General features: G+C 37.5%; 1 protein-coding gene across 1 annotated transcript in view; it reads left to right on the top strand.

Annotated features, from left to right (window-relative positions):
• The window catches only part of NARF (nuclear prelamin A recognition factor), a 20,823-nt gene extending 6,501 nt beyond the window's left edge, over positions 1 to 14,322 (top strand). The window contains exons 7-12 of the mRNA XM_030014036.1: positions 4,401 to 4,519; positions 5,406 to 5,535; positions 6,319 to 6,391; positions 9,061 to 9,198; positions 9,812 to 9,969; positions 10,589 to 14,322. Coding sequence (XP_029869896.1) covers positions 4,401 to 4,519; positions 5,406 to 5,535; positions 6,319 to 6,391; positions 9,061 to 9,198; positions 9,812 to 9,969; positions 10,589 to 10,830 — 860 coding nt within the window. The 3' untranslated portion in view covers positions 10,831 to 14,322. The remainder of the gene's footprint in view (positions 1 to 4,400; positions 4,520 to 5,405; positions 5,536 to 6,318; positions 6,392 to 9,060; positions 9,199 to 9,811; positions 9,970 to 10,588) is intronic.

The following is a 14,322-nucleotide window of genomic DNA, read 5'->3' as shown; positions in this document are numbered from 1 at the left end:
TTCTATTGGTCAGTTGTATTTCCCGTGACTTCTAGAAAAGAAGCATATATTACATATGAATCCCTGGATAATGAAACAGGTACAGAAGCACTGAGGTTTTTAATGCTTTATATAAGACCTTAGGAGAAATTAATCAGAACTGGAATTGAGTTAGTGGCTGCTGCTTGTGTGTCCAGACCACAAAGTTTAACATGGCATTTCCTTATTGAAAAGAATCTTTAAGGAGCTTTGCTAATTAAACCACAACCTCTGTTATCTTAAGCAAAGTTCTGAACTTGCCGCTTAAGCCTAGAGGAAAGTAGCAAGTGACGTTACTCTTAATGACTGAGATGGTAATGTCTTAACACTTACAAAATAATTCCCAGTTGAAATGTCACAGACTTGACTCACTAAATGTCTCACTTCTGAGAACTTTGCACCTGAGAACTTGTTCTGTTATGAACAGAACCTGCACTTATCACAACTGAAAAGATGTAGAACATTCAGTCATTGTTTACTTTTTCCATTTGTTAGCACACCATCATTTCAGTGTTAAGTATGATAAAGCATTCCTAAAAAAGAAATTTCAAAAAGGAGGTGAAAGTAACTCCTTCACCTAACCCTCATCTCAACTGCATCCTAAAGTTCATGGTGTTGCTTTTCAAAAGGCTAATAAAAATACAAAAATATTTCTTTCTAACTTTGAAATAACTTAAGTGGATTGCATTCTTAAAGAAACGTTACAGTGACAATAGAGTTGCATTTGGTGATCCCCAGAACCTGCTGTTGTCATTGATTTAAAGACTGCTATTTGAATTATACTTCCACTGCAGAACACACAGAACAAACAAAAGTACAAGTATCTGGGTTACGCTTTAGGCACTACATGTATGTATTAAGAGGAAAAGTCTCTTTTTTTCTGGTACTGTTATCTTAGTGTTACCTCTTATCTTCAGAAACAGACGCACTATATGTTGCTTTTTTTTTTTTTTTTAAAACCTGTTAAGTTGAAACGACCCTCTATTACTTAGCTTTGTCTTGTTATACATGTTTTATTTAAAATTCAAAACCTGAGGATTTCTTTTAGAACTTCTGACATAATTTTAACTTTCTTCATCTAGAGACAGAGCTCAGATTATCTGCTGCTCTCATTGGAAATATTTTAAAATAGTTAATGGAGCACTTGTCTTTGTCTGTTGTACAAAAGATTGTTTCTGCTTTCAGTGCTAGTTATGGTCCTAGCTATCTGCCGTGGTATAGATGTTAGCAGAAGCATGGGTGCTTTCCATTTCTGGAAAACTGAACTGAAATATCACTGTAAATCCATTCTGAAAGCACATGGTGTTTCCTTCCTGTTGACAGCAATTACAGAAAAAAAGTCATGATCAGTCATCTTTAAAGTAAGGCTGTTCACTGTGTTTCCTGACTTTAATTGTCTGGGTGCATTTTCTGTTCCTCATTCTCCTTCTTCTCTCTACCACCAGATTACATAAATTTGTCCCAGAAATGTTTACTGGCTGTGTTTTATCACAAAATGGTTTTTATATAGCTGTGTGGATATAAGGTCAATGTGAACCCAAGTATAACTGCTTTAGTCTTACTTATCTTCGGGTGTAACTTTCCACAGAAATACCACCCTCTGCAGGAGTGGTCTGTGGTGTAAAATCTACCATGAGCCGAAGACTATAGCCCATATAGTCCCAGAACCTGATAAAAGGGCATTTTATTGTCTCTGTCTTAATTGTTCTTACCTCCACCTTCTGCTCTCTGAAAAGAAAGTGAGCTACTTTTTTTGGTGTGTGTTTCCTGTTGAAAGTACAACAGTATAACTACTGATTGTATATGTAATATCTCAAAAGTAATCAGTTCTCTTCCTTAATTTACCAAACTGGTAAGCAACGTGAAGCATTGGCTCTGGGAACCAGCCAGCATTTTTAACGCATTGCCAACCTTTGTGAACTCTTAGAAAGGTCAGTGGGGCAGGCTTACAGCATAAGTAGGAAGAGCATAACTACTGAGGATTCACATGCTTTTGTCCCAGTCAGCTAAACTAATTTCCTTTTACAGGAATGGGGCTTTACAGTAGCAAAAGTTTCCTCAGTTTTACTGCACTTCATACTGATGTATAGATATTTATAGCATGCATCTTTGTGATCTACTCATGATAAACCACTAAAAATAGTGTGTTCTGAAGTGTATCTGCAAGAATTTACACAGTGATTTGTAGGGATTTCTTGTTGTTCTTTGATGCTAACGCAAGCCAACAAATGGCTGAGAATCTGAATGAATTTATGAAGGGTGTAAGTCTGTATGGGTACAGCGGTACATTGATGTAAGAACTGGGTACCTTAGGCTTCCTGTAACTGTGGCTCTGGAATTCAGCCCTGTTGACGAGTAGGCAGAAACAGCTAGTACATGCATGTGTGAAGTGCAGATAAATGCCTCCTGTTGCTCATTCACCAAGGCTGCTTGTATAATTAAATGGTGACTAATGGTCACTGTGGAGCTGAACTACTAGACACTTGTTCCATGTACTGCAATGAAAGAAACAATTTAAGAAATGGCTTTAGGCAATACCTGCCAGAATTCTCTTGGGATTTAGTGAAATTTCCTTATAGTTTATGACTACAATATCTAAAACATTCCAATTCTAAAAACTTGCCTCATAGCAGGAGTGCTGTGGTGATTAATGGTAATCATAGTTGCAGTATAAGGGAAGGACCTTCCAGAAATGCTACTAAAGTACAAGGCAGAATGTTTTTAAAAACTGGCCTCATTTTGTTTGAAGCAGTTTATGTTCTATTTTGACAGCACTTGAGACTAAAGCCATTTAAGAAATAGGATATACATATCATGCAGAATGTGCTAATACAGCCTTTGTACCAAGCACCAAGAAATGAAGTCCTTTGTTGCAGGTAGTATCTTGGACTTAAAAGTCCCAGCTGAAGTTGGACATTAAGCAAACTTCCTCTGCAGAGTCTAGTAATTCAGCACAGTCCTGATACGTAAATTTATAGCCCCTAGCTTTTTCTACAACAGAAATGAATGCTTGTTGAAGATGATATATGTCTTTGAGATTTTCCGTGGAGACAAGCATCTGTTAATCTTGAAGTCTGTACTTTAACAAGAATTGGGAATATTTAAACAGCTGGAGGATCCTCATGTTTCCCTAACACTTTCTCACTTTCATCACTAAAATTTTACTGCACTGGGAAACCACTTCTCTGCCATAGAGAGACAAACCAACTGAACACCACTTGGATTCTGGTTTTGTGCTGCTGTTGGCCTTTGTGGCAGCATTTGGACTTAAACATTACTGGATGTTTATACATATGTGTTAATTTCAAGCTTAAGAATTAACCTACAGGTTTTACCTTTCCTGGGCAGCATGTACTTCACAGCAATTTTTCTCCTTTTATGTAAACACTAATCTGTTTGAAGATAAAAGACTGAAGTATGATATTTTTCACTATTTCTTAGCACCAAAAGCAACACTTCCTTAGAAGGCTGGGCCTAACACTTCTGCACAATTTAGGTATCTGGTTCTCAGTTCATGTAGGTGAAGCAGAAAGTTCTGAATCCTTGCTGTGAAAGATTCTGGGCTGTTGTCTTCAGTGAGAGTTAGAGTGCCTAAGAAAGAATTGCACACCCTAAGTATCTTAATCTGCTCATTTGTCAGTTCCTGTTCCAGAAGATGGGGAATAATAGAACTGCTCTGGATATTGGGGGTGGCGTGAACATATGTAGCTGTCACAGCTGAAATGCTGAAGCAGTCTGGTGAAAGGGACGGGGACTCTTGAGTAACCAAGACAGAATGTTGAATACAGAGAGATTTCAGTTGATTACTGTGTGTGTGGTTGAGTGCGTGGGTGTTTCTAAAGAAGGTGTGGCTACTCTAACAATAGTAAAAGAAGCCATTTTTCTCCAGGCTTAATCCATCTGCATCTTGTGATAATGCTTTCATGTGACTCTTCTGTTCTAGAGGAGGCAAGCTGGGTGCATGGATATTAAATCTCAGGAAACAGAAGGTTACAGTTAAGCATCTGAACAGAGTACATTTGTTGTAGTATCCGGTGATCCAAGGGTGAGGTCTAGAAAGTCAACTTACTCTTTGTTAGCTGGGGTCCTGTTCTTTCTGCTTTGTTAAATCTATGCATTAGAAAGGGTGTGATAGGTCATGAAGTTCACAGTGGCTTGTAGGTCTAAAACTAATGACACAGTCAATTATTGATAGCCAACTGTAAGGCATTATTAACTGAGCCTTGAGGTTTCCTACAGTTCCCAAGGTGGGGCTTCCACCTGACAGAGAAATGTCCTACCTACTGTGAAGGTGTCTTCATTTTTAAGAGCTGTTCTATAACTGCTGCCACTTTGCCATGCTTACGTGCCACTTCACTATCTGTGGTTTTCTGTCATTCTAGGTTGGATCCGGTATGCTGAAAGGGTACTTACCAATCTTGTGACCTCTCACATTTGCACTGCAAAGTCTCCACAGCAGATCATGGGCTCCCTGGTGAAAGGCTACTTTGCCAGGCAGCAGGTAAGTGATTCTGATTTATTTTTACCATTATACTCTTCTAAAAAGATGGGCTAGTGTGCTTTAATACTGAAATATAGATCTTAGTGTATTATAAAGTGATAAAGCATCTTCCTGAATTGTTTGCCCTTCACTTGAAGAATAAACGGTGCTCTACTGCTGTACAAGTTCCCATGATAAGAATGTACAAAGAACCTCATTTCATGAGGTGCAGTGTGAGCTGGCAGCAATCCTTGTGCTCGCAGTGCAACATGGATTTAGATATTTATGGATAAAATTAAATCCAGGGTGGCTAAAGAGATTCTTGTTAAATGCTGCCTGTGTAGTTCTATAGCACAGCCAAAACAGGAGTGGAGGAGAATAATGTAGAAATTGCCCTGTTATCTGGGATCAATAAAAGCATTGTATGCTAGAAAATAACCTTTTTATCTTCTCAATTTTGTATGTTGAAAAAGCTGCTGTTCTTTTTATGTTATCATACTTAAATTTAAGTGCATCCACATTATATAGGAAAGTATTGGTATCTCCATGTAGATAGAGAAGTATTGATGGACTTGCTGTGGATGAAGGTGGGTGAGTGACAGCTAGAAAACAGAATTCTGACGTCCTGACTTGCATTCACTCTCTAAGGCAATCAAAAGCTGCAGAAAATGTGGTCTGAAGGAATAAGGAAAAGTTTCAGCCAGAATACTGACTTCGGATGTCTGTTGCTGATGCTTTGTGACTTCTGGCAAATCACTTCATCTGAGTTCAGCAGTCTTTAATTGCTAGGGATTGATTACTAGTATTACCTGCATAGAGTTTATGATGCTATTTTTGTCATTGTCATCCTTCAAGCTGTCTTTTGCTCTTCGTGGAGTTCACATGTGTTCTCTTCTGTGTTCCACAGAACTTGTCTCCTGATAAAATTTTCCATGTAATTGTGGCGCCTTGTTATGACAAAAAACTGGAAGCCTTGCGGGAAGATTTCTACACTGCCTTGTATAATTCACAAGAAGTTGATTGTGTTCTGACATCAGGTTAAACCTTCTTTAAACTTACCATTTATAAAGATATAAGTGAATCACTATTGTTAGAAGAGCCTTTATGCCAGACTTTGCTTTTTTTCAAGTCTGCTTTAGTTGTAAGGTTGGCTTTTTTCTCCTTTAAAAATAATTATGTGGTTTTGTGCTACTGGTAATATAGGTATTGTATAGGGAAGGCAAAGCAAAAAATACTTCCTTCTAAGTTGGTATTCATCTGAAAACAAGATTCAGGTATTTGGTTTTGTCAGCCTCTTGAGAAAGATAAGTTATGCAAATCCATATTGAAAATCATTGTCTTGCTTGTCATTATTTAATCTCCGCTGGGATTATTCATAACATTCCAAATGCAGAGGTCAAGTACAAAGTGGATAAGGAGTCAAACCCTGCATCCGGGAGAGTGAAGGATGCTGCTGAAGCTACACTAACATGCATTATGCATGGCACCAGTGGCTTTTTGCTGTGGCTCATGTCTCTAGGCTCGATGTCCAAACTATGTATCCTCCTTTTTCCCCTGCAGTGTAGAAACGTCTTCCAAACTTAACCTAACAGAAAAGCTACGAATAGCATTATGCAAAGTTTGGAACAAGCTGAAGGCCCTTTTCTTCAGAGCTGGAAGTGTCAGGCTTCTCAGTTGCTTGGAGGCAACTGACTCTAGTAAGAATTGGAGAATGTGACTGTAAGCACATATAGGTGTTGGGATTTTGATCTCTTAAACAGAGGCACAGCATGTGCATTTTGCTTTGTGTTGAAAGTAAAATGTCATATGTTTTCCTACAGGTGAAATTGTCCAAATAATGGAACAGAAAAATGTGTCTATGAAAGATGTGACTGAAGTAGCTGTAGATAGTTTGTAAGTAGTTTTGTTGTGGATTGCTTCCTTATTTTGATGACAAATGACAACAGCTTTGAGCATATTCAACATAAATGTAAAACTTCTCAAGAGAATGTTTTTTCTTTTTAAAGAAAAAAAAGCCTACATCAAAGCCTGAGTATACTAAAGCCTCATCCTTTATATAGTGGCCCAAAACCCCCAAAGTATTCTCTTAGATATTCATTGTTATATATAAAAGTAATACAAAACAGGTAATATAAAACACTATATACTGTCTAAATACAAAGCAGGTAATTTGGCGTAATGAACCCTGTCTAGTGACTCCTTTAAAATTTAAGATTTTTGAAGATTTGTGTAGCTTCTTACGTATATTTTAATGCAGTAATATTAGATTTGACTGTATCAAGTTCACGACTTGCTAGTAAGTGTGACTGTCTCAGGGTGTTGACCCCATTCAGACCGCTCCTATGCTTGAGCTTGTCTAAAGCTGAACAGTCTCATCTGCCCCCCTCCAACTGTCTGGCCTCACACAAAGATGCTGGGATGCAATCATGGGGTTGACCATCTGTTCTGTGCTTCCCTCTCATTCGGAGCAGCATCTTGACAGTAAATTTCCACTTCCCCAAATGTGTTCATGTAGAATTGATAGAAGTAGCACCCTTTCAGGAAATGGTAATTAATTTATTTTTTTTTTATACTGAAGATGGCAGTTAGTTTTTCAAGATTAAATAAAATTTAAACATGCTTTAGATGAAAATCACACAAAGCATTGAAGAGATTTTGTTTACATACTGTATGACTGGCTCAGAAAGCAGCATGCATGTTTTAATTCTCAGGCTTAGTTACAAAGGCTGGTCTCGCTGCTCACTGATCTTTGTTCAAGTGTGACAGATGTTACTTGGTATCTTTCCAAAGTGGTGGTAGTGGAGCAATAAACATGCTTTCTTGCACAAAATAGAAAGCTCTGGCAATTTGTAAAAATCCTTTTTGCTTTCACTTAATATCCTGCTTGGACCTTGTCTAGACTGGAGAAATTTAAGTGGTACAGTGGTAACATTTTCCGAACTGTGTTTGTAGTGCAGCTCCTATGATTACTTCTACCAGAGATTGCTACACAGAATAAGAATTACATAAATAAAGTTCTTGCAGACATAATCACATAGAGATGGTCATTTATTTCTAAATCAGCCTGTCCAATGAAAGAACAAGCTCTTATTCAGAATATACCTGGCTTATTGGATCAACTTATGTTGGAAAATAATTTTTAAAAGGACTAATCTGGTAATACTGGTTCAAGCTGTGACACCTGATGACATAAATTTTTGCTATTCTGGGTCTTAAAAGTAGATTTTGCGAGAAATTTATATAACTTGAACTCCTCCTCTTAAAACAAGTCCCAGCACAGCAGCAATTTGTGGTAAAGTGCTTGGTATTAAAAAAATAGTATGAACAAAGTAACTTATGTTTGAGTTCTCAAATTACTTTTGTAGTTAGAGAATGCTAACAAATAGCATTGGCTAAAATTAGGAGACATACCATGAAACAAAATCACCCAAGGTTATTAAAAAAAAAAAAAAAAATTCCAAAAATTGCAGTAGTTCTTAAGTAGATGCAATGGCATCGCATAGAGGGGACAGAGATATTAAATTTGTAAACTTCAGCTCTTTAGTAATCAAAATATTTCTCTGTTATTAAAACTTCAGCATTTTTTGTTAGTAAGGTGTTTGCTGTGGTAATTTTCACTTTGGTTTCGTGGTTGAATGCTGTGCTTGGACTGCTGCTCAGGCAAAAGCTAGCAGCATAGGCCAGGAAAGGTCACGTCTGGATGTTCTGGAAGAAGGTAATTAGACTATATCTAGAGAAGCTTTTACATGTAAGAGCAAAGGACATAATCTGTCCATTTGCTAATCTGAAGATGAATCTCTCTTCCTGAAACTAGCAGTCCCACACCCCCCTATCAGTTTCTGCTTTGTCGGAAAGGAGCATAAGCCTGTAGAGCTGCAGTCTTTGGTGGCCACCAGCATGCATCCCAGTACAGTTTATACTACAGCCACTTGTGCTCGCTAGTGCTGTTTTTAACTGAGGGAGAGGTGAACCTCCAGGTGAATGCTATGCCCATTGGATATGATCTCACTAATTTTCTTTCCTTGAACTATAGTGTAGCACTTATCTTAAAGGTACAGTGTTTAGCCTGGTTGCAACCGTACTGATTCACTATTATTTTAGTGGCAAAGTGTTACAGACTGTGACAAACAGCTCCTGGAGCAGGAGAATTGTTTGTGAGCAAAGGCTTGTAAATTCTGAAGTATTTTTATATTCTCACAGGCTAAAAATGACTTACTTATTTTTTCCCAAAAATGTCTCCTGAGCAGTAAATGGCTGTTAACCAAGTCTTTAGGCTGTGCTGAATGTGCATACTTATAAATTACTGTCGCTCAAGGTTTCTGAACATGGAAAGCCCTGCATCCTTTTACATTTTTTTACTCTATTTTTTTCCCATCATCTTACTGCTGTCCTGAATAGTTCAAATTTTTTTAAGCTGTAATAAATAAAAATGTTACTATGTTGTTACTCACTGCTATAAAACACTTTTTGGTGGGGGAGACGAGAAAGGGAAAAACATAGTACTTCATTGAAGTGAAGGAATTAAATTTTGGAGCTGATCTATCTTTTTGTTGTTTTCTAAGGTTTGATGAAATAAAGGAGGGAGATGTAGTAAGGCATGATGGGAAGAGATCCGATGGTTACCTGGAACACATTTTTAAACATGCTGCAAAGGAGCTTTTTGGCATGGATGTCAAGGAAATCACCTACAAAGCATTAAAGTAAGTTACAGTTTTGTATCCTTGTTATGTAGGATGGGCTAATTAGAATATTCTCAGTTGGAAAGGACCTACAATGATCATCTAGTCCAACTGCCTGACCACTTCAAGGCTGAACAAAAGTTAAAGCATTTGTTAAGGGCATTGTCCAAATGCCTCTTAAACTTTGACAGGCTTGGGGCATTGACCACCTCTCTAGGAAGCCTGTTCCAGTGTTTGACTGCCCTCTTGATAAAGAAGTCATTCCTAATGTCCAGTCTAAACCGCCCCTGGTTTAGTTGGTGGTACAGTAAACCCTAATGCAGTTATTGCTGACCTGGCTCTTCCACTCATAGGCAGTTACCTGTTATAAACCTGTAAATTTGTTTCTGTGAAGTAACTCCTGCTAGCTTTAATTTTTTTAATAACTTACCTGCCCTTAAAAATTAAGTATAATTCTGTTCTGAAAATTCAACCCAACTTCCGCTTAACTCAGTTTAGAAACTGGAAGAGTTCAACTTAATCTCACTGTTATACTTGTTCTGCTCTCTTTAGAGCATCTGAATACAAACTGACACAGTTGGATCATCCCTTTGGTAATGCAGGGGTTTAAAATGTTCTCTGTGTATCGTTACAGGAACAAGGACTTTCAAGAAGTTACCCTTGAAAAGGATGGTGAGACAGTGCTACGTTTTGCAGCAGCTTACGGCTTTAGAAATATCCAAAACATGGTTCTGAAGTTGAAAAAAGGAAAATTTTTATACCATTTTGTAGAAGTCCTTGCCTGCCCAGGAGGTAAGAATAATTGTGGATCCACAGTGGTTCCACACACATATCTCAAATCTCAAAGTAAAGTTGTCTTATAGGCAGACACTTAATTTCATTCCCTCTTAATTCTCTTCTTAATAATCTAAAATTACTATTTAATGAATGGGCTAGAACACCAATTACATGTGCAGGGTTGGCTCAGAAATTGATTGGGTTTTCTAAAATTAACCACAATGTTATTTGCTGTCTTCTGACCTATAAATAAGTGACAGCATGGCTCTTATGATTGTTTCAAACCTCAGAGGAAATACTCTGAAGTGGTGGTTGTCAAGGGCAAGAAAGACAAAGAACATAATTAAGATCACAAAACCATGGAGAAGGCAGAGAAAGATTGTTGATATGAAACCTCATTTACATTAAGATTATGTTGATACTGGAATCACTTCAAGTAAATACAAATTCTAACAGCATGGGCGGTAGTTTGTGTGACGAGACAACTTCTTTGTCTTTAGACAAGTATGAAAAAGAATTCCAAGTTAACATAAACTTTCTCTTCATACCAAATCTCCATCACCCTTGTGGCTTTTTTCTTACCTCTTTTTTTTGTTTTTTTTTTCTTTTTCTTTTTTCTCCCTTTTCTCCTAAGGCTGCCTAAATGGAAAAGGTCAGGCACAAACTGAAGATGGAAAACCAGATAAAGCACTGCTTAACCAGATGGAAGAAGTGTATGCTGCAATACCTGTTAGGCTTCCAGAAACCAACATGCACATACAAAAGATGTACCAGGACTGGCTGGAAGGCATGGACTCTAAGAAGGTCCAGGAAACTTTGCACACCAAATACAGTGCAGTAAATCAAACAGCAAGCAGTTTGGATATCAAATGGTAATAAATCAAACTCACATAAGATTTGCTTAGGTTAGTTACAGATTCAGCACTGGAAACATTCTATGCAATCGCAGATGCTATGCACTAGCCGAGTGTACGAATGAGATGCTTCCTAATTGTGGATTATTATTTGTGAAGAACCATTGCTTTTTAAAAACAGAAAGAAAAGTCTCCGAAAGCCCTGGTTCCTGCCATTGTCATTTAACTTTTACTGTGTGTAATCTCCTGCGTATAATGGATTTCTTTATTCAAAAACATGATCTTGCAAGGTACATAAGCACTTTCTGCCAGGGGCAGGGAGTGTAATTCCTGATGAAGTTACTCCCTGAAGTGAAGGCTTCCCTTAACTTCACAAAATGGGCTCCCCCAAGAAGGCGAGATTATTTTACTCCTACTCCTAGGTATGCAATCCTTTTCATCACAGGAAAACAGTCATCATGAATTTCAACATAGTTGCAGTTGTTGTGAAGGAACTTGGGATTTACTTGCCTTTGTAACAAAAAACCCCTTTACAGGGACAAGTGCGTATATGGAGAAGTATAATGAATTTATGTATGCCTTCTGTCCATATTTTAACAAAAACTATTCAGTTCCAAACTAGTCACCATTCCTTACTGATGTAATATTTTGTAAGGAACAAGATACTTCATATAAACTGAACTTGGGAAACTAATGCTAAATGGTTATAATGCAATCCTTCATTAGAAATAGTTCCAAATAGGTTGGTTGGTACAAAAAGAGGACTTTTCTTTCCTTCTAAGTTTACTTAGAAACTTGCAGCTGGGAAGAATGGTGCTGCTCGCTTTGGCTTCTTTATGAGGGTGAAACATGCATATGCACTGTCACGTGAGCACATGCATACTACAACTTTGCTATATTTGTTGAGCCAGACTTACAGCACTTTTATTCTCTCATGTTTCGGTACACAGAATACAAGATTGTTCTTTATCTCCATGTTGACAAACTTCTGTAAAAATAACTTCATGGAGTGCCTCTGAAGAAAGTACTTAGCAATGCCTGTGAGCTCATCAAAGTTACTGTACATTGGCATAATGAATTTTGGTACACTTAAGTATGCCGCAGAGGTTTCATTTAACAGACATTTTAACGTGGTATTTGCATGCAAGCTTTTTTGCAACTTCATGTTGCAGAGGGTTATTCAAGAATGTGATGGCCAAAAAAAAAAAAAAAAGGAAACTACTGCCAGACTTCTTCAGATTTTCCTAGCAGCACCAAATTTGTTCACAATTAATGGCTGTTTGAAGCTAGCAAAGTTTCAGCTTTCTTTTTCCAGTCTGAAAGTGTGGATAGGCTTTTTTAATCATTTCAGGCAGTTCAAATGGCTCTTCTTGTGAATTTCTTAATATTACAACTGCTTGTATGAGTAAGATCTAATACTGCAAAAACCTGTGTGTATTTGAAATCCGCATTTAACTTGAACACAGTGGATGGGATAAAGGCATCAGTGAAGTCAATGCAAGTTCTTGCATTGGCCAAACAACAGAGGCTCAAAAGGAGAGAGACAGACTTAAGTATGTTACCCCAATGACAAGAGATAGTTCTCTTAATGTGAAGCTGTTAATAGAATTGCAGCTTTCAATTGGACCTCCACCTAAATAACAAAACATTTCACTTCGAGGGATGTTTTCTTTCAAGTGCAAATTAATTTGATTACTCTGCTACCTACATGCACACAGTAAGAATATACCCATAAATTAGCCTTTGTAAGTTGTTCCTTGTTGTAATAAAAACATTATACTTATGTGGTGCAATATCAGAACATCTACAGAAATCTACCTCTGTACAGGATGGGAGTCCAGAAATCATGGGAAGACCTATGTATAGCTGAAACTGTAATAAATGTCTGCTAAAGAAAGATGGTGGTGTTGCATGAAATTTCTGAACAGATTACTTCTAGAAGCAACATCCAACTCCTTTGGTCTGATTTTCTTTATCTGTCATGATTTCCTCCAAAAACTTCAACAGAATGATCTTGTAATAAAGTGGTCTTGTCCTGTTTGTATAGGCATATGTTTCTATGTATATATGGTTTATAGCTTGATGGCATGTTTAAATTATATTGCTTCAGTTCTTTGTATAGTATGCTTTTTTTACGTGCGTATACTGGATGAAATGGTACGAAAAAGTTGTTTGCTTTTCTGACAAAATCTTCTCTAAACTACACAAGAGCTGCCTTGCTATTCTGAAAAGATACCCTTGAACTGTTTGTACAACTTGAAACATCCTCGTCTTGATTAGGTGGCACTGCTGTACATGTTCTCTTTTGCCATTATGCTTGCCTGTTGCACTAAAGAGTTTCACTCCTATGCTGGTGGGAGACCCTAGGAATGGGCCAGTAGGTGAAATAAATCCGTCTACAGTATACTGTGCTGTGCTCCCACCACAAGGGAAACTGGTGGCTCAGTGCATAAAATAAACTATTTCAGTTGAATCTACCATTTCTTCCATCTACTCAAGTGTTTTAACCTATTGAGATAGTAGCAATGTAAATATCTAGTAGATTATTTGTCTGCCACAGTATTCTTTTGAAAGACAAGGCAGGCATCTAACTTGGGCAGCTTTTAGTGGCTAGGTGGAATGTATGTATTATAAGTAGTGACTTACAGTGACTGATACTTGTCTTTTTTTGGTCAGCTTTTGTTTTATAAGACTTTTTGGAGCAAAACTGATTTTAAAGCTCTTTTCTTTGAAGTGCCAGTTTAAAAGAAAAAAAAGTTTTTTCCCTTAACGGTAGTAAGTCTTTTCCCATCCACCTTCCTTCACTGAAATTTTAACATATATCAGAAAACCATGTTGCAACTTCATATATAGTGAAATACTTGCCGAAGATTTGATTCTGGCTTTTAAATCTACAGTTGGGAAGTCTGTCATTATTGACAATACATGTTTCTAGCCACGCTTTCTGAGACTACAGCATTATTTAGTTCCCTGATACGATTTTGGCAACTAATAATTTTCATTGCTACTGCCTTTCAGCAATGGGAAAAGTTCCTAGTGTGGTCACAGCCATAGTGCTTTACTTCTCAGTTGAATGTTGTGCTGAGACAATCTTGTCTCGAGATGATTTTTAAGAAATACTAAATTGGAGGGATTGCAGGAAAGTAACTGGAAATGCTAAATTAATTTGGAAATTGTCTTGGGGTATTACTGACTTGAGCATATCAAGTGCTTGATACCTTGGGTTCTAGTACTTTATTCTGAGACTGCTACAGCACGGGATACGCATTGTAAAGTACTTCTGCTATGCCTTCTCCAGTAAGTTTGCCTCGGCCACAGCAACTTGTGTTTGTCCACTATAGTTAATGAACATGGACAGACATGGGCTATGCTATCACTTAGAATATTGGATATATCTGTATGCAGCAGTCTCAACTGGATTATATTTGGATAATGTTCAGTTACCTAAATTTTGGTGCTTTGTATTCAAATGGAGCATGATCATGAATTGTCCTAAATAAATCTTGATACTGAA

Source organism: Aquila chrysaetos, chromosome 5 (assembly GCF_900496995.4).
Source record: "Aquila chrysaetos chrysaetos chromosome 5, bAquChr1.4, whole genome shotgun sequence".
Classification (NCBI taxonomy): Eukaryota; Metazoa; Chordata; class Aves; order Accipitriformes; family Accipitridae; genus Aquila; species Aquila chrysaetos.
The sequence above is the reverse complement of the archived record's forward strand: the minus strand, read 5'-3'. Positions and strand labels throughout refer to the sequence as shown.